Raw genomic sequence first — 20,223 nt, 5'->3', positions numbered from 1 at the left:
GCGCAAGTCAACCAAGACTTGAAGGTTTTCATGGCGTTTCTAGTAGTGTTACTCGCAGTATTTGCCCCGTTGCCTTCCTTTGATGAATAAAATGCTTTCAATGAAGTGGTTTGTTATATAATAAATGCATGTTGTGGTCCAAAATTGTAACTTTGCAGTCCTTGTTGGTAACCAAAGGTTGCAATAAACTTGTCCATTCATGTTCGCGAAGAGAAGACACTCCTTTGTGAGAATCCGTCACAGTGAAGCCACAGTTCTTACAAGTGTGAATTACCATAGGCTCCTTTTTCATTACAATGGTCAACATTGGTATTTGAGATAGAGAGTCCATGAGGTATTCAAATGTATCTTCTTTTTCTTCCTGGAGCTCAGGGTACTCGATTTCATCCTCCAACTCTTCGTCCTCTTCTTTGATGGTATTCAAGTCTGTGCTGTGTTCATGAGATATGGTGTGAAACAAATCGAATTCTGTGAGGACCAATTCTTTGATTGTGCAATAGCCACCTTTACCGGAGCATAAAAGTTTGAAAAAATTATTGTATTTGGAGAATTGAAATTTCCACGAGTTGTCAGAGCTATCGACATGATAAAAGATTGTGGAGGAGATATCGATTGACAATCTTGACAACCTTGCGTTAAGTTTGATCGCATCGATCACAAACAAATCATTGATATGTTGGATTGATTCGAGTTCTAAGCAAGTGGTCCCTCCAAATGTGTCTAGCCCTTTTCGTTTGCATAATTGCTTTGAGTAAGTACAAGCAGATAGTTTGAGGCCATTGATGGGAAGCGCCAGCTCAGACATGAGCTTTGCGTCATTGATGACAAAATTATGTAACTCCAAAGAGCCAATTTCTCTAAAATACCGCATGAACAAGGATACGTGATCGACCTTGAAAGGAATAGACCACCCAGATTGGGCCGTTAGACTCAACTTCTCGAGTGTACGCGAGGGAGTAGACGATTTGAAGCGCAATTTCAAGCTGTTTGAATGTGAAGTTTCGAGGAACTCTGGTGAAAACTTGAATTGAGGCAGGATCTCAGAAATGGAGAGCTCTTTTAAGCCATAAGCCTCTGTTAATAGCAGCTGGAGGTTACGAACGAAACCTTTATATTGGTCGATTCCCAGATCCAGGGCAAAGAGCGAGTATGATCCCGCAATTGTTGTCACAGGATTCAGATCATTGAACATCGGGGGATTGACGAAGTGGATGCTACGAATGAAATTAATCTTCGAGCTCGGTTCGCTCAGAACAAAGCGTAGAGGCGAAGCTCTTTGAGGAAGATGGGCGTGTGCAAATTTGATGAATCGGGGCACTGATTTGAATTGAACCAGCTCATACAAGAACATTTTCAGAACAACACCATTAAGCTTCCCGCACGTAAGAGCCAACAGAAGCAAGCATGGTAGGTCTTCGCGTAAAAACCCTAGTATTCGAAGTAAAATTTCTATCGGCAACGAGAGAAGATGCAAGCTCGGATAGCTGACGTTCCTCCGTCGGGCTTTAACTGTGGCTTTTCTTCCCATCAATTGATATTTCTTCATAATGGCAGTGCAAATTTATGGGTACCGGGAAAGATTTGTGTTGTCTTGGGATTAAATTTAAGGTTTGAGAGAAGTTTTTGATGTTAATGAGCGAAGAGGTAGAAATGATCGGGATTGTGGAAGTGAATGGGGTCTGGACCAAAGAACGAAGTGTGGGGAGGCTAATAGGTTAACCCTGCGGGTGATAAATTTTCGTCCTTGATTGGGTATCCAAAAAATTCTATAAGCAGATTGAGACAACTGAATGAACTTATTCGTTGCCGATGGTTTATCCTTAATTACTGCAGTGGTTCTCATCGCTCATTGCAATTCGAGTGCTTTTGCAGTTCCGGGTTTGTGCAATAGTTGAACAGAACAAGAAGAATAGTATCTGAAGTGCATTTATTAAATACTCCAAGAGGCTGGCTTTTCGTATAATACTGTGCATTCTTGAGTTTAACGATCATGATTCCAACTGGTACGAAGCGTCATATCTGTATCTTAAAGATCGAGTGTATTACGTTTTTTTTTTTCTAGGTCTACCGCTCAGCAAAATACTAAATTATTCTCTTCTTCTTTTTTGAATCCGTTCTCTTATTCAAATATTTGTAGGTTGACCTGTTGTCACTGCATCATGGCTTTGGTTGCAAATTTCACCCTCACCTAGAGTACAATAACACACACTTTGGCATTGAAAACCAGAGCAGCCCGGAACAGTACAGAGTCGGAATTTATCATAGTATTGCTTTTGATCTCGCTATTTACGAATACCCAAAACTATATCTCTCTAGGAATACAAACAGCAGAAATTGATCCTATATTACATCATGGCAGATGATCAGCGAAGGCTTCTAGAACAGCTTATGGGTCGTGATGCACTTGTTTCGCATCAAACCAGACGCAAAGAGATTGATTTCACGAGTCCTAGAGTATGTAAGGCTTTTTTGGTTGGCATTTGTCCCTTTGACCTTTTTGCAGATACAAAACTTAATTTGGGATCTTGTCCCAATCTACATATGGAGAAGCACAAGTTGGAGTATGAATACAGAACAAGAAAAAGGGGTGAAAAGTTTCCCAGTTTTGAGTTCGAATACTTTCAGATTCTCCAGAAGTACATCGGAGACATCGATGCTACCATCGCAACAGCTCTTCGAAGACTCGAGCACACCCCAGAGGAAAAGGCAAAAATTGCAGCGGCCACAAAAGACTTAGAAGAACTAGATACAAGCGTGGGCTTAATGGCGCTGGAGATACGATACTTGGCACAAGCGTCAGACGTCTCGAAGGCATTAGAACAGACATTAGCTCTTGAGAAGACCCTCAAAGAAAGAGAAGTTGCGGCTGAACAAGCTCGTATCACTGCTGAGAACGTAGGTCAATCTGCTCAGCAGAAATTACAGGTATGTGAGGTTTGTGGGGCGTATTTATCTCGTTTAGACAGCGATAGGCGTTTGGCAGATCATTTCATAGGAAAGATACACTTGGGTTACGTTCAGATGCGTGCTGCGTATGCGGAGCGGAAGAAACGCTACACTCAATAGTCTTTGGATTCATCATCTGTTGCATTCAATGATATATGAGGGGAATGAATATATGTAAATATATGTATAAACCTAAAAGTATACCCCATCTTAATCCTGCTTTTCTGCACCAGCAATCTTCACATCGCCAACCTTCTCCTTTGACACATAACCTAAGTTTGATAATCGGTCGGCCAAAATAGGATGTGAGTGGTTGTAGGCAGAATACAACCAGTCACTGTCAATCGTTCCCAAATTCTCGGTAGTGAGTTTGATCAAAGAATAAGCCAAGCTGTCAGAGTGACCCTGTTCAAGAGCATACTGATCTGCTTGGTACTCGTTCTTTCTGGACAAAACGTTCAAACCAAATTGGAAGAGACAGTTCAAAGGAGAGCTGACATATGAAAACAAAGTGAAGGCAATAAAGGGAGGATAAACACCGTGGAAACCAAAAGAGTGGAAAATTGCTCTGTTGCCAAGGAAAGCGGAGAAGAGGATGAATGTGAAAGCCAAGGTTCCCTGAGTAGCCACCATCAGTTGAGCCAAATGATTGAGCTTCCAGTGACCAATCTCATGGGCTAACACAGCCACAGTTTCGGGGGTGGTGTTGTGTTCAATCAATGTGTCGTAGAGGACAATCTTTTTGCTCCAGGGCAAGCCAACGAAAAATGCATTTGAGTGTGCACTTCTAGTGGATCCATCCATGACGCTCAATTCTTTGAGTGGGAATTCGTTTCTTTTTGCCAACGCCTCAATCTCGGTCTTTAACTCGCCATCCTCGAGGGGACTGAATTTGTAGAAAAGAGGAAGGATGAATGAGGGTGCAATGGTCATGAAGAACAATTGGGCAAACAACACCAACCCACAGGCGTAGGAAACGAAAGAAACGCCGTAAACCTCGATAATCTTTAAGAAGGCATACAAGAAAGGCGATCCCAAAGTGATGGTGAGGAGAAGAGACTTGACCATATCAGTGAGCCAAACTTTCAATGTTGTCTTGTTAAATCCAAATTTCTCTTCCAACACAAAAGTCTGGTAGTATGAAGTAGGGATTGATTCTAACACAGAAAGAGTAGTGGTAATGGCGAAGAAAACAATACTTTGCGACATGACAGATGCGCCAAAGAAGCGACCAATATACTTGTAGTGAGACAAGGCGATCGAAGCGCTGCCAGCAACAGACCACAACTTGGGCAAAAAGTTGTATTTGATGGTTGCGACATCCTTCAAAACCTCAAGAGCGTTCGAGAAGAAACCAAAACGAGCCTTTGCCTTGGAATATGTTTGCGCCTTAACAAAAGTCTCTTGCAGAATTTCCTTTTCGATGGACACGGGTGGTTTTTTGCGATGCAAGACTTGATATTGTCTGTAGTCAATGTATGTCTCAAAAGCATACTTTCCAAGAATAAGCGAGGTCACCACAGCCTTCCAATTGATGGCAGGGTTGTCGAGAAACGACAATGCCTGGAGTTAGTAAATATTTTTTAAGTGGGTGGGTGATTTGTTGCGCATACATTTGCAATGTCGAACATAAGGGTGTTGTACTTAAGTTTTATATGTGGAGAAACTCTTACTATGTATAGAGGGCGATCAGTTGCCAGCAGATCACAAGGCTAAATGATTCAATTGGCCATTGAACTCTAAAACGGAACTTTTTGTCGTGAGTTTTTTTTTGTTTTTTTTCTTTAGCGCATTTCTCAAATCCTTTTCTTGTTTAGGATTCCTCAGTTTTGCGAAGTATTTGTACTGTCTGTTTGCATGATCTAGACAAACGGTTAAGCTCAAGTCTGCACCGACAAAGCAAAGAAAAACTTCCATAACATATGATCATGTGAAATTCTAGTACTTTCCGGAAATTGGTCAAAATAGCGGGAGTTCCTTTGTGGTTACTATCTTTCTTATTATTTACCTGGCTCAAATTGCCCCTTGTAAGTGTTTTGGTTATCTTGCCCGCCCATGAAATATGCACACTCATATTCCAAAAGTGAAAATTAATCCACAGCTGCACCACTGCACCATATTCAACAGGACATTTTGCTCCTTTCCGTTCAAATAGACTCTCTCAAGGTTCTTTACGCTTTATTTAGAGATGGACGAAACCTCACGGCAAATCAATCAGAAACTAAATGAGCTTCTAAGCAAACCCAGTTCGGCTAGAACGGGTGCTTTGGACGCACAGACCGCTGTCTCCTTGGCTACGACGCTACGAGTGAAGATTTTGGGCAGCGACAAGCAGGAGAAAGTCAACTCCATCGTCGTTTTGGCCAAACTATTGGAGTGTGTGAGTGGGGCTGATGTTCACTCGGCGGACTTTTGTCCTATTTTGGATGAAGCACTCTTTGGACTGCTTCTTTCAATCGTTTCGGCCAAAATGTCCACTGACACGTATAAGGCGATCTTAAAAATCATGCTTCTGACGATCAACGGTGGACCCTTTCCGCCAGCCATGCGTAAAGCGTCAATAGAACCATATTTGCCCTTATACTTAAGCTTGGTAGAACACCTTGATGCTATAGATGTCATGACAGCCAGATTGTATCTGTCTGATAGCAAGATATTGCTTCCCTCGATCCGCTTGGTTACGGAGCTCATCAACAAGTCACTTTCCTTCAATTACGATAAGATCATCACACTTGCTGGTCGTCTCAAACATGACAAGTTCTTTTCTACTGCTGGTAACCTAATCGAACCCTCGGACTCAAATGTGGTCAAGGCCATTGAGAATCTCGAGAGCGCATACTATCGATTGAATGAGTACCTCAGTAAGACCCTATTTGACATGCAATTAGAATCTCATCAAATCATGCTCATTAACTTATTCATTTTTTTGGATGTATCCTTGAATGAGTATGCAACTCCTGCAACCTCGGATGAATATGTTAAGGCAGGCTTTACTGCCGAGCCAAAGAAGTTTGTTGTGGAGAATTTTTCGATTTTGCTTGCAATGGATTTGAAGGTTTTTTTGAAAGACCCAAATATGACCTTCAAAAAAAGATTTCATGAGGAACTTATGATGAGTGATCACAACCGTACATTTCCGCTCTATTTATTCATCGATAAATGTACTGAGATCTGGCTTGACACATTTCATAGAAAATCAGTGTTTCCTGAGATTTCAAAACACATTCTTTCGTGGGAGTTGATGATTTACCACTCTATGGACAATTGTTTAAGATTGTGGCAGAACACACGTTCTCAGCTTGAGAATCCTCGTGATATTGAGGGAATCATCAAATTGCTACAGACCAATATTAAGCTTTTAGAAGGTAGTCTTCTGCTGGGGCTGAGCATTGATGAAAGTCTCGAGAGCTTTGCGGAAAGAACATCAGATGATATTCGTTTCTATCAGTTCTCTGAAATGAAATCAAAACACAAAAACAACTGGAACTCTATATTTCATGGTTTTGATACCACTTTGAAGGAGCAAACTCTTGAATTTGTTCGTGAACAAAGAGTTATGCAATTACTTAAAGGTGCATGGGTACACACCGAGTCACATGCTCTTCAATTGTTCCAAAATCGTCCAAAAAAACCCAATACGGGCAATTACTACTTCCTTATTTTGAGTCCTAACAGACGTGCTCTTCATTACAAAGAGTATGACGAAATCCCCGCCCGCAAACCAACTTTTGAAGAGATGGAATCTCAATCAATTCTACTCAACAGCATTGAAAACTTCAAGTCAACCAAAATTGGTAAAAGTGTTGGAGAGAGAGACAAGGCCCGCAACAAAGCATTGATTTCCATCAAAGGAACTATGTCTTATGAGGAGATTAGACTCACGAACAAGCAAGATCAAACACTTCTCAGTTTTTACACGGACTCTGAAGACAATAAAGCAGTCTGGTTGGATGGTCTAAAGATGTTAAAGGGTCTCACTCAGGAAGAGCATCTATCGGTCGAGACAACCCAGCACATCAAGTCTCTACAAGAAATCAGAAAGAATACTCAACTTTTAATCTTAGAGAGTGAAGATTTTGCTGATTGTGCTCCGAAGAATTCTGAAGTTGTTGACGATGCTGAGTTTTATGATCTCAACGAGCTTGAGGAGATCCTGAGGGACTTTCACTATATGTAAGTTAACTAGACTAGTACTTTTAGACATCTTTACAAAACACAATACTTTTGTTAGATTTGCTCAATGGAGTGATTCAAGTATCTTCGATACTTATATATACACATCTACACATAAAACACGCACGATGGCTCAAAAAACACAACCGTATGTAATTTTGTAATGCATTTATCATGAGACAAAACTTATAAAGTGTTCTTGCTTCGAAAATTTTACTGAATTATGGCGAAAATGTGGAGAGCTGATTGATGTGGATGTCATTATGCACTCCAAGATGAGCATCTCTTCTCACCAAAATACATCTGCTCTTTCCATCGACGCTCAAAATGGCCAAAAGCAAGAGATCAAAGGTCAAGTCAGACGATTTAATTCTCACAATCAATAGTGATTCAGAACAGGAGCTCCCAGCGCCCGAAACCGACTCTGAGGATGAGAATCAGCTAGAGGGTGACAAAAATATCAACCCAGACTTCCAGTTCTCTTTAGACGGATTCGAAACAACCAACACAGACGCAGGCTGGGAATTTCGCGTGACTGAAGATGAGAAACCGAAGAAGAGAAAGGATGTCGACTTAGACGATATCTTGAGAAGAAAAGGTGGTTTGACTGGCCTTGTTGAGAAAGACGAGGAAGAACAAGACTCCGAATCGGATGGTGATAACGAAGGCGATGAAGAGGAGGCTGAAGGTGAAAAATCTGATGATGATGACGATGAGCTTGCAATGGATGGTTTTGGAATGGGAGTTCATGACGATGATGATGAGGATGAGGACGAACCCGCAGCTGATGAAGATGAACCTAGCCAAGATCAGAGCGAGCCAAAAACTACCAAAGCTGGCGAAGAATCTGAGGGCGAAAGTTCTGAAGACGAAGGTGATTCTGCGGCTGCTATGGCTGAATTCTATGAAGCTTCTGAGGAGGCCAATCTGGAAAATCTGGCTCATTCGACATTTCAAACATTGGATCTTTCACGTCCAGTTCTTAAAGGTTTGGCTAACTTGGGTTACACTAAACCATCGCCTATTCAGGCGGCTTCCATCCCTATTTCACTCTTGGGAAAGGACATTGTCGCAGGTGCGGTTACAGGATCCGGTAAAACCGCTGCTTACATGATTCCAATTATTGAGAGATTGATTTATAAGCCTAGCAAGGTGGCTGCAACTCGAGTTATTGTATTGGCTCCCACAAGAGAATTGGCCATTCAAGTCTGTGACGTTGGCAAGAAGATTGCAAGATTCATTCCAAGTATCAGTTTCGGTTTGGCTGTCGGTGGTCTCAATTTGAGGCAACAAGAGCAGCAATTGAAGAGCCGTCCAGATATTGTGGTTGCAACACCTGGTAGATTGATTGATCACATCAGAAACTCAGCTTCTTTTTCTATCGATGGATTGGAGATCTTAGTTATGGATGAAGCCGACAGAATGTTGGAAGAAGGTTTCCAAGCTGAGCTTACAGAAATTTTGTCTTTGATTCCAAAGCACAAGCGTCAAACCATGTTGTTTTCTGCCACTATGAATACCAAGATTCAGGATTTGATTCAACTTTCGTTAAATAAGCCAGTGCGGATCATGATCGACCCTCCAAAAGCCGCAGCTTCTAAGTTGGTGCAAGAATTTGTTCGTATTCGTAAAAAGGACGATATGAAGCCAGCATTGTTGTTTAACTTACTTCGTGGAATTGACCCAAGTCAGCAAAGTCGTATTGTCATTTTCGTTTCTCGAAAAGAAACTGCGCATAGATTGAGGGTCATTCTAGGACTCTTGGGTTTGAGGGTTTCTGAGTTGCATGGTTCTTTGTCTCAGGAGCAGCGTCTCAACAATGTGAACGACTTCAAAAATCTTGTTGTTCCAATTCTCATCTGTACAGACTTGGCGGCTAGAGGTTTGGATATTCCTAAAATTGAATTGGTCATCAACTACGATATGCCCAAGTCGCATGAGATTTACTTGCACAGAGTTGGAAGAACAGCAAGAGCCGGAAGAGAGGGTAAGTCTATCACATTTGTGGGTGATGCAGCCTCGGATCGTAACATTGTGAAGGCCGCCATCAAATCATTAGAGACTAATTCTACGGAGCAAAAAGCTGTTTCAAGAAATGTTGATTGGGCTGAAGTCGCTGCGATTAATGAAATTGTTGAGAGCAAAAAAGACACTGTTGAAGAAGTCTTGGTTGAAGAAAAGCAAGCTAAGGAGATGATGTCGGCTGAGATGGAGCTCAACAAGGCTGACAATCTTCTAAAACATGGTGACCAAATCTACTCTAAGCCAAAGAGAACATGGTTCGCCAGTGAGGCAGAAAAGAAAAGCGGAGCAATGTCACAATTATCAAAGAGTAAGAACGTTCCAAATTCGAAAAAGAGAAAGAGAATAGAAGCACAAAGTGAAAGTAGTAAGGTTTACAAGAAAACCAAGGACGATCGTGCGAAAACACAAGGGAAGGCTAGAAACTCTAGTGGTGGAAAAACAAAGAGGCCAAGACGGAAATAGATAAGTTTTGCATATGAGTCGTCTTGCTAGCAAGAGCTCCATTTGATATTATTAATGTATACAAAAGAGAACCAATATTGTAGCGGCGTAGATTTCTTTATTGAAGAAGACGACTGCTGTGAGGTGATTGCTTAGATAGATGATAAGTTTTGGCCTTCTCTCTACATTGATTTCCGACGAGTCTTGTTTTTTGCTTTACAATTTGTTTTTTTTGTATTGAGTGAAGTCCTAAATTTTTTTAAAATCATGTGGCACTAGCTGGAGTCGTCGAAACAATCAGTTTTCAAAATGATACTAATTTTGGGAATAAGAAAATTCCCATAATCAATTAAATGGACAAAATGCTGAAAACGAGTTGGTTTCAAAATTTACGATAGTTTCTGTTTTTTTCTTTTTTATCACTATGTCCCCACGTATCATGTAGTCGCTTCAACAAAAAACCGAAACAAGTCTCAGATCGTAAGAAGTTTGAGATGCCGAGCGCGTCAAATGGATACAGGCTTTTGGGACCGGAGCCCAATTCATCTCCTGTGCGCATTTTTGTCCAAATTCTCCTACTCCAAAGTTTCTACTACTTATCTGCCTTTGTTCTCTTCTACTTAGTGGCCCAATTGAATGGCTATGAATTTAGCATTTCCTGGGTTTTCTCGTGGGAACTAGTTGAGCCTGACAATACTATGGGACTTATGCTTTTCTTTTTATGGCTCTTTGACTCCCTTTTGTGCGTTCTTTTTGTCACTATCATTGTGGGTCGTTCTAAACTCGCATGGGACTTCGCACTTACGGTACACATCATCAATTTAATTGTTGTTAACTTGTATAGCGGGAAGTTCCCCACTTCAGTCCTTTGGTGGTGTTTGCAAGTTCTAAGTGGAATCCTTTTGGTCACTTTGTCTACGTACTCAACGCGCTGGAAAGAACTACGAACCACATTCTTTGATAACATGCTAGATCAACAAGAAAGAGGAGAAGTAAGAAGTGACGAGATTGAAATGAAAAATATTGGTCCCCTGTCTTAAGGCCTTCCCAGGTTCGACGGTCGTAGCCTACGCAATGAACTTCACAACCCACTATACGATGCAATCAACATTGTTTTCTCTTCTTCGATGTTGATCTACTCTCTTGATTAATTTTCTGGATCAATCGATATACTTCGAGGGCAATCTTACTATTTTGCGATGCTGAGAAGTCTCTAGTCTTACTAATTTTGAGGTTGATGATGCAATTAGAGAATTCCAAGTCTTCACCTAGAGTTATTTACTGACTGGACAGTAAATGGGATCAATTCAAGTCAATGGTGCGAATATTTGATTTCGCTTCAACATCATTGCCATATAGAGGCTACTTCTGCAACACGAAAGTTTACCCTAACAGGGATGACTGGGCCAAAAAATCAAAACCGTTATCTCGAACATCCTGTGATTATTTTGAATACGGATCCCCCCTTCTCCCCACATTCTATGTGATGCCCCTTTCGGAAATCGACAGTAGATCCGGCATGTAACTCTTCTATCCTCGTATTTTTAAGGTGTGATCCCCTTATCATGTGCCTTTGGTAAGAAATAAATACTGTGTGTGTGCCATGGTTAATAATGTAACTTATCAATCTAAAAATTTGAGTGTAATTGTGAATATTAAACCTAGTTTTCAAAAATGGCAGAGGAAAAAAATTCATTAGCAGTTGACGGATTCTATGGGTCTGAGCTCTTTGACTTCATGAAAAGCGTGGTGGATGACGATCCGGCGCTCAAGCAAAAGTCACTCAAAACTGTCAACTCTATTTGTGTAATAACCTTGAAAAACAAACAAGGAAAGACATTCTCTTGGCTTCTAGACTTTAAGAAAAATGGTACAGTTGAGAAAATTGAAGGAAGTATACCCAAATGCGACATTCAATTGTTCATGTCCGATGTGAACTTCGTGAAGTTGGTGAACAACGAAGCTAATCCACAAAAATTGTTCATGGGAGGTAAATTGAAGATCAAAGGAAACATCATGAAAGCCGCATCCATTGAGCCATTTTTAAGAGCGGTTGACCCTCGAACTAAGCCCAAGTTGTAGGCAATCAGAATGGACTCTCAAAAAAATGAATGAGAATTATTATGATTTCATATGCCCCGTCTAGTGAAATAGAATTGAATTATTTCATACGATTAATATATGACAGAACAGATTTTGAGCTAGTATCAATTAGAAATAATAAGTTCGTTCATTCATAAGTGTTGTAAAAGAGAGGGCATAGGAGATGGTCCATATATATGTGAGAGTTCATATTGGCCTAGGTCAATGAAACGCAACAGCCAGCACTGACTGAACTGGTGAGCTGAGAAGTGATGCGTGGAGGATATTTCATTGGTTCAACGTTGCAATCACGAAGATTAGGGAATTCTTGAGCGATACGACTGATAATGTAGGAAGCTTCTGTGATTGCGAATTGTTGTCCCAAACAGATTCTGGGTCCACCGTTAAATGGAAGGTAAGCCCAACCTGGCTTTAATGACTTGTCATCCCATCTTTCTGGTCTAAAGACATGCGCATCTTTTCCGAAGTATTTCTCGTTCCTATGCGTGCAGACAATGAGGTAACCAATGCACTCACCTTTCTCAATAAGAACAGGTTTTGAACCATCTTTTCCACCACCTCTTGGCAATGTTGTATTCTTGTTTGCAAAGCGGTAGTTGACTGGTACGCTCGGGTACAATCTCAAAACCTCATTGATAACATTCTTCAAATAATTGCACTTTTTCAAGGTCTCAAATGTCATATCTTCAGTTCTTGCTTCTTTTCCAGATCCAAAGTGTTCATGAATCTCTTGCTTAAGCTTTTCCCACACGTCAGGATTTCTGGCAAGCTCAAACATGGTGAACGACATTAATCCTGCAGTTGTATCTCTTCCAGCAATCATAATGTTCAACAATTGATCACGCAACGCCCTTGGATTTCTTGTGGACTTTACAAGTTCATACAAGAAGGTGTACGAAGTTTCACTTTTCTTCTCTACCTCTTCTGGAGACATTGAAAGAGCTTTGTTGACGTAAAAGTCAGCAAAATTGTGCACGACTTTACAGTTATCCAAAAAGGATCTGGGACAAATGAGCCAATACCACTGTTGCAACCATGCTCTAGAGGCTAAGGTTTCCTGAGCACAATTGAATGCTCTGTAAAAGTCACGTTCTCCCTCAAATTGCTCCTCAAATTGTTCCAGAGTGCCATCACGCAATGAATGGGCAGAGTGGCCAAACAAAAATTCGGTGGCGGTGTCTACTGTGATCTTGAAAAACAAATTCTGAATATCAAAAGGTGCACCATTTGTGGCCTTAACGTGGTAGAAAAGTGCTTGGACATGGCTTTCTAATGCTTTGGTGTGGCCAATTTTTTCTCTCGAGAAGTTGGGTCTCAAAAGCGCTCTTGAGTGTTTCCAACCATCGTAATCCAATGTAAAGATACCATCTCCCAAAAGTGGCTTGAAGTGGGAATGACGCACACCTAGCTCAAAGTCATTGAATTGAGTAGCCAAGAGAGCCTTAATATTTTCAGGGTCACTTGTCGCAAAGAGGGTTTTGCCACCAATTCTGACAGAGAAATTCTCATTGTCGCCATAGAAAAGACCCCATAAGAATTCAAGAAGACGCCCTTCCCTTTTGTATTTCAAAACAGTGATTGCAGGTCTGCTGTTGAAGAATCCAGCTGAGGGAAGACTGGGCGCTGGTGCAGCTTTGAGTTTTCTACCGAGGTAAGCTAATTTCAAGTGACGGTACAACACATACACTACGATACTTGTCACAGCGTATATCATCAATTGAAACGTTGAACATGATTCCTTGAACAAGCTGCCCTGGATGGCCTGCAACTTTTCTAAAAGCATTATAAAATTAAAGAGTTGCCAATATAAAAATAAGGTTAATAATTGGACAATCTCAATTGCTGGCAGTCTTTTTTGTTTTATAGGCCATTAGACACTGGAGGGGTTGGCATTATCACATGAAACATCTTGCCCTCAAGCATGATGTCCTCCAATAAGTTGGCACTGCATCTAAACTCCAGGGGAATTAAGAGCCATTCTGCATTCTAGATACGGTAATTCTCATAGGATTGTTCCACTTCGCGTAATTTGGGGCGCCGTTAGATCAATAGATTTGACATTCCTCTAAATGAACAAGTTCTAATACCTGCGGAGAGAACAATTGATATCCGCTCAATTATTAATTTATGCGAATCTACTAGGGTACTTGTCTATTTACAAATACTTGAATTTCTTGAATGTTCTCTCATTGATTTGTAGCTAATCTTGTTGCGTTTCGATAGAGGGACTGCACACAAACGAGACTTACCCCAAGGAGGGGCTGCGAATTGTGGGTGAAGTAGATCTTCACATGCCTTGTAGCATCTCAACATGAATTTCGAGAGCCTATAATTAAATAAAGACCAATAACACAATGACATATACTGCATTATTAGTTTAGTCTGGCCTGATCTCGCTCTGATTCCTAGATCCAGCCCTGGCCTAGAACCCAGTCGATTTATTTGTTTTCGCTTTGTGATTACACGTCAACAATCTGTCACTTAGAAATGTGTAAGGGAAACTCGATAGATGCAGCAGCGAAATTGAGACTTTAATTTCAAACGCAAGTGCCTCTTAAAATGAATGATTTATCTCAACTGTTGCTTCGAGTGCAAATGGTATTCGTTTCACACACATTATCAATGGTGTTGAAATCTCTTGCGTAGTTTCAGCCCAAGAGTGAATTTCCCAGATTTAGAACGCAAAATAGCTCGAGGTCAAACTAGACCATCTTCAGCTTAGATTAATATTGTCAGGAATCCAGAATCATCGGCCTTAGAATTGAATTGGGAAGCGCTCTTCACAATCCGTTCGAAGTGTGCCTCTTCAACCTTTTCAGCAGTATCACAACTAGGATAGTCCTGTTGTTCGCAAGGCCCCTTCATTTGAATAATAGCTGAGGTAAATGTGAAAGCACCTCACTATAGAATCCCACGACACAGTAATGTCTGTAACGATAATTTCAGATACAGACACTCATTTCAGATGCCTGATCTTCTCTCAATTCTAGCTTCGCAAAATCTCAGCAAAATCTAAGCAGAATCTGGAATCTCACTCATGGCCAGTAACTAGTCGAAATACCCATGAGGTTGGTGTCAAAAGGGTTTAATGGAATTGGTTCTAAGGGCTTCAAAGACAATTGTCACATCATCCCTGAAAACTGATTTCCATTTGATTGAAAATACACATCATCTAAACATCCATCTCAGGTACTTTAGTTCAGCTCTCTTTTCGGTACACGATGTCTTCTACCTGAGAAATTCTCTCCCTTGACATTTACAACTTTTTTTGTGCCATCTGATAGACTAGTGTGAATGGCGTGAGACAAGGTGTATCTCACGGAACTTGATGTGTCGCATACTTGTAAATCTCAATTCCTCTCCAGTCAACTCGTCGATTCAATTTTTATAGCGAAAGATTTGTAATCCTTGCATTCCCGTAAGTTACTTAGATTAGAAAGTCAATGTTGGCATCATTTTGTGATAAGTGAGACGAAGCACAATGCTGCCTGAATTGGAGGTCCAAAGAGACCGCTCCATAGCATTTTCCAGTCACTGATCATCAACAGCAGCATTCAGATATCCGTCATAATTGGCCAATGTTGAGCAGAATATCCATCATGCCCCCTCTCAATCCTCTCAAATCTTGTCACGACAAATCTTGATTAATTAGGGGCCATTCCGGAATCTTTACATTTTATGATATGCCATGTGGATGCTATGATCTAACATGCAATGTGGATGCTATGATCTATTATGCAACTTCACCCCATAAAAGCTTTTATTTTTATTTCAAGTTTCGAACTACATGCCTTCAGCTACCAGGATCTTTTGGGAATGTCTTTGCGCCCTCCTGGTTCTTTACCTTATCACGGTGGGCTTAATGATTGGATCGTATTCCTGCCTTTTTGCGGACCTAAAAGAAGGAATATCATGCATTGATAGAATTATCGTTCCTGTGCTTTGTTTAGCTCTGTTCGGTCTGAATTGTAGCATAGCTTTTCAAATTGTGTACCTATTTTATGAATTCTCCAAGAGAAAGTCTGCCAGACTCAGTCATGATACACAGAGTAATGTTTATGGTGCTCTACTATAAGCGTGTATTGCAATAAATTTCTAAATAGATCTTGTAGTATACTTATACTCATCGGAGTTCAGATATTCCCTCTAAAATAAAAGGGCCAGAAGCCAAACGCCAAACCATTAAAAACAACCACTCACACATGCTTTCTTTCATCATGAATCAATTCTTTGTTTTTATGTTCGAAAGTTTGATTGGTGAGTTCTTGTTGTTGTGGGGAAGAGTTGTCATGTAAGTGCTTGTGTAGTATCTGGTTGAAGAGGAATAACAAGAATGGTTTCATTTGAATTCAATCTTGGCAGCAAAACCTTCATGATATATAAATAGATGCCCAACAATGTCAATTAAGTTTGGGATTATGAGACCAAATCTCTTCTGCGCAATGTCCTCTTGTTCAGGCACAGATCTTGATTTCCTGAATCGATCCCTTAATAAGCGTGAAAAGTCTAGTGAGGAGCATACTAAATCCGAAAGTATGGTAAACAAAGCAGTATTGGCAAGCAAACACTTCTTCATCGAGAGGTGAACAAACGCAAGTATTCAGGCATTCAAGATCATCTATTGGTGTTCGGTGGCACAATCGGTATTGCTAAATTGTTTTGCCGCTGAGCTATTTTCCTGCCAAACTTACTTCGCCGGCCAGATATTCTAATACCTGAGGAATCGTGTCTCTGAACGGCTACTCAATTACTTGTACAATAATCCTATAGATTACAATTGAAACTCGAAGATGAAATAGATAGAAGATATCTAGTCTAATTATTTAATTTTGTGACGAAGAAAAGTACGTCAGAATCGATCATCTCACGAGAACTGAAAGCATACCTTCCTTTTGTGCAAGCTCTAGGACAAACTCCAAAATCAACTTTCGGTTGCGGCCATATCAAGTGGAAAATACTGTTTCCCGTCCGATCAACGTTAGTCAAGCCACTTAGAGCCACACTGAGTAATGCAGTGGGAGACCATGTGTGAAATTGTGGTGCTGCAATCTTTTTTGGATCCTCTCCCTTCTTCATGAAGATTATCGTTGAGCACTTTGTTTTTGATATGAACGATGGATGTGATTTCGAGCATTGAAAATACTGGAGTAGGGTTTACGATGACTAAAACTTTACAATTTGAAGGAACTAGTGCTCTCTATCCTACCATCTATCAAGTATGACGACAGCACAACAGAGACGCAGCATAGAAGAATGGGGACGGAAACTGAACTCGAAAAGCAACAACCTACTGAAAGCACAAAACAACATGACAATAAAGACCACCCCAGTGAATAAACAAATGGATTGTTGAGGTCAAGTCTGTGGCTACTACTTGGGCATGTCTGTTGAACTCACAGACTTTTTTTGCACACTCTGAGACCGAGAGCATATAGAGACCTCATCTCTCAGCATTCTAAGCAAGCTAGATTAAAAATCTCTTTAATGGTAATTGCCTATCTCGCATGGCAGCCTTCCTTTTCGTATCACTTTTAACATTTGAAGAAGAAGGAGTCGAACACGGACATCAACAATGAAAAAGAGGTCACTTCTGACAGTGAAGTGCTCATCATGATTGATTTGAATCATCTCCAAGCACGGGTGATCAAAAGATGTGACAAAACATTATGAACAATAGGCGCCAAATTGTATTCGATCAGAATTGATAGATCTTTTGAAAAGAGTCTTAGACAAATTGTTGAAATTGAGCAGAACTTTTCACAATGAACAGCTATCGCCCTCAAACAGTTTTCTGGTTTCAAGTGGAATACATTTAGGTTCATTAATCAGGTTTTCCAATGGAAGAAGTAGCCAGTTGAAGAGATTGCGAATGAAAGAGGTTCAGAACCATATCGAGCTGTAAGGCAGAGTGGGCCAAGAATACCGATTGGCCAGTTGCACGTATGTCCCCATGGCTAACGTATCAAACAGCCAAAATAGAGAACGGAACAAAGTATGTATCGACAAATCCACCAATACTCGAGGTTTGGTTTCCGAGGTCATTTCAGAATTGTTTATCACCATTGCAAGGGGTATTTTGCCTCAAAGGCTTTGCTGAATTTCCGAATCTGGGCTGATTGCAAGAAATTTCGAGCAACGCAAGTAAAAGCGAATTACGACCATCCCACACATTGTAGGCCAGCAGACAAGCAACCACAGATCTTGAGTTTGATAGGATCACGGTATTTGAGCATCTCACGCTGTTTCACGTTCACTACTAGCTTTCTGAGATTGGTGCTGGAAATGTGAATTTGTGGGATCCTGGTCTGATCGAGGACATCGACAATTTCAAAGAGAAGAATTAGCAGAAGTCGACTGATACTCAATCAGTCTTTTCAAGTAAGTCGGTATAATTAATGTCGCTCCAATAAAGAGTTGTGACTGTGGCTTGGCTTCAATTCAGAAAGACAACCCAGTCAACGATTTTAACCACGAATACAAACAGAAAGAGTCGTACCCGGGCCTATCAATGAGGAAGTTTGTTATATTTCATCGGTATGACAAAAATGAACCTCTTGTTGCAGTGAGGATATGCAAAGTATGTTCTGTATTCAGAGAGTCAAAATTGATGGCCATTGAACTTTTCAACATCAATCAAAATCATTCCTTGATTAGTCAAGAAGATATTCATTCATAATCAAAAGCTTCTAGTGGCTTTCGAATCGAAATTCGCTACACCATTGATCTCTGACCAATCGTATTTGAATACAACAAATGTTGTCAGTTCAAGAGCAGATATTCGCCAAAATCTCAAACGGACTGGATCTCAATTTGATCAAAGTTTTGCGATATACATGAGACTTCCATAGCCCGATTTCTTCTAACGGGATTCGTTGACTTGGTATCTTTTTGTTCCAATGATCAATCACACAAGATTCTGGTGACCCAGAACGGAAAAAGAACACTTCAAACATGAAATTGGAAGCAATTTACATGTTTGTTATGTCATTTCGTGTTGACACGGGCATCACATCACTTTCTTGAGGCTGTTTGATGCAGCAAAAGCATGCACCCTCAGGTAGCCTCCCAATCACACAATCAGCGTGAATCGTATCAAAATACAAAAGCTCCACAATACATTTCAACCCAGAACCTCAAGATTTTAAACCACGCCACAAGCAATATATTCCATTTGCCCTTTGTTATATCCCCCGGAAGCCCATCATCCCAAAAGCCATTCAAATCCGATCAAGCAGTTCAATGAACTGTATTAAAGACAGTATCCTTGCCCCATTTATCCCATTTACCCATTTTATTGTTCCAGAAGCCACTCACACACCCATTATTGCCGTGAAAGATCCCGCTAACCCATTCGATTCCGTACAGCCTCAAATCCACTCCAAAGCCACAAAACGCCACAAATTTTGCCCAAACTCAATAAATCCCACATTTCCTCAACTTTTGCAACCCTCAGACCCCCTTCCTTCTCAGATTTTGTGAATGACCTGAAAAAAAAAGTGGTGGGTGTTATGATTCGCGCGCGCCTGTGTTTATGCGGTCCGAAGCGTGTTCCACGAAGGGTTGAGAGGGAATGACCATAAAAGTGGAAATAGAATGCGAAATCCTTATGAATAATAATCCAAATGTTTTATGCACTTGATTCAAGGTTTTTAGAGGATTTTTTGGTGCAAGCTTCTGATTAACGGGTCGGATTGAGTGTTGGAATTGTCGATACACATGCAACGGCTAGTTGAAAAAATCAAACGAAAAATTGTGGTGACTCAACTGATTATGAAGTAATTTTCACAACATATATAATTGAATTTTGTGAATTGATAATATTTGTGGTTTGCAAGTTTCTCGGAATTGTAGAGATTGATACAACACCTGGGAATGCTACAAATTCATTTTGACCATGTGTTCGAAAAGTACTACAAATTATATGAAGTCAATTTCATGGTACTCCTAAAACACTATCAATGGGTCTGTTGTGATATTTTGTCTCAAATTGGTGGTGAAACTTTATGTCATTTGCTCATCAAGTATAGCCACTAAATCGTAGCATCAAGGCACCATTTCTCTTCTCAATTAAACGAAATTCTTTTCTAGTAATTACATTTCCAATTCTTATCAACTTTATTAATGGGTTCGACTCATTCTGATCAGATTCGCAGGCTTCTAGGGGTTTGAGAGAGCTAAGAGACAATAGCTTCTGTGATAATGCAATGAAGAAGGCAAAGCATCATGTCAATTCTGTTCTTCGAAGGCGTTTCTCTTTGTCTTCAGTTTACTAGCGTTTTACCCGTAAACCTGCTCCATCCCGAATTTGGCTTTCCTTGGCCAATGCTGATCTACACCACAAATCGACTGATCTCTTCAAAGCAACAGGGGATGCAGATAACCTTTGATATCAATCTTTAGAATGATCTTAAGCTTATTGCTGGATATTATGTCTTATTTTGGGAGGTCAGTCTGCAAATCAACAAGTTTTGAGATTATTTTTAAGTCCAGCTTAGGGGATATCGGATATGAGCTCAGCCAAAGGTAGGTTCTCTT

General features: G+C 40.5%; 7 protein-coding genes and 1 non-coding gene across 8 annotated transcripts; 5 read left to right on the top strand and 3 right to left on the bottom strand.

Annotated features, from left to right (window-relative positions):
• Window positions 1-97: 97 nt before the first annotated feature.
• On the bottom strand, window positions 98-1,546 carry PUMCH_004948 (uncharacterized protein; the record flags this gene model as incomplete). The annotated part of the gene is made up of 1 exon (XM_063023863.1): window positions 98-1,546. One exon carries the CDS (start codon window positions 1,544-1,546, stop codon window positions 98-100), a length of 1,449 nt encoding a protein of 482 aa, XP_062879933.1.
• Window positions 1,547-2,352: 806 nt separating this feature from the next.
• PUMCH_004947 (uncharacterized protein) lies at window positions 2,353-3,066 on the top strand (the record flags this gene model as incomplete). Its single annotated transcript, XM_063023862.1, has 1 exon — window positions 2,353-3,066. One exon carries the CDS (start codon window positions 2,353-2,355, stop codon window positions 3,064-3,066), a length of 714 nt encoding a protein of 237 aa, XP_062879932.1.
• A 90-nt stretch (window positions 3,067-3,156) lies between these two features.
• PUMCH_004946 (uncharacterized protein) lies at window positions 3,157-4,155 on the bottom strand (the record flags this gene model as incomplete). Its single annotated transcript, XM_063023861.1, has 1 exon — window positions 3,157-4,155. One exon carries the CDS (start codon window positions 4,153-4,155, stop codon window positions 3,157-3,159), a length of 999 nt encoding a protein of 332 aa, XP_062879931.1.
• A 979-nt stretch (window positions 4,156-5,134) lies between these two features.
• PUMCH_004945 (uncharacterized protein) lies at window positions 5,135-7,123 on the top strand (the record flags this gene model as incomplete). The annotated part of the gene is made up of 1 exon (XM_063023860.1): window positions 5,135-7,123. The coding sequence occupies one exon, from the start codon at window positions 5,135-5,137 to the stop codon at window positions 7,121-7,123; it is 1,989 nt and encodes a 662-aa protein (XP_062879930.1).
• A 323-nt stretch (window positions 7,124-7,446) lies between these two features.
• PUMCH_004944 (uncharacterized protein) lies at window positions 7,447-9,606 on the top strand (the record flags this gene model as incomplete). The annotated part of the gene is made up of 1 exon (XM_063023859.1): window positions 7,447-9,606. The coding sequence occupies one exon, from the start codon at window positions 7,447-7,449 to the stop codon at window positions 9,604-9,606; it is 2,160 nt and encodes a 719-aa protein (XP_062879929.1).
• A 473-nt stretch (window positions 9,607-10,079) lies between these two features.
• PUMCH_004943 (uncharacterized protein) lies at window positions 10,080-10,625 on the top strand (the record flags this gene model as incomplete). Its single annotated transcript, XM_063023858.1, has 1 exon — window positions 10,080-10,625. The coding sequence occupies one exon, from the start codon at window positions 10,080-10,082 to the stop codon at window positions 10,623-10,625; it is 546 nt and encodes a 181-aa protein (XP_062879928.1).
• A 1,259-nt stretch (window positions 10,626-11,884) lies between these two features.
• On the bottom strand, window positions 11,885-13,471 carry PUMCH_004942 (uncharacterized protein; the record flags this gene model as incomplete). Its single annotated transcript, XM_063023857.1, has 1 exon — window positions 11,885-13,471. The coding sequence occupies one exon, from the start codon at window positions 13,469-13,471 to the stop codon at window positions 11,885-11,887; it is 1,587 nt and encodes a 528-aa protein (XP_062879927.1).
• A 3,149-nt stretch (window positions 13,472-16,620) lies between these two features.
• On the top strand, window positions 16,621-16,737 carry PUMCH_000004. Its single transcript, XR_010015725.1, has one exon. It is a non-coding gene; the product is annotated as a 5S ribosomal RNA (ribosomal RNA).
• Window positions 16,738-20,223: the final 3,486 nt, after the last annotated feature.

Source organism: Australozyma saopauloensis, chromosome 7 (assembly GCF_035610405.1).
Source record: "Australozyma saopauloensis chromosome 7, complete sequence".
NCBI classification, from domain to species: domain Eukaryota; kingdom Fungi; phylum Ascomycota; class Pichiomycetes; order Serinales; family Metschnikowiaceae; genus Australozyma; species Australozyma saopauloensis.
Note: the sequence above shows the minus strand (reverse complement) of the source record. Positions and strands in the feature narration are given on the sequence as shown.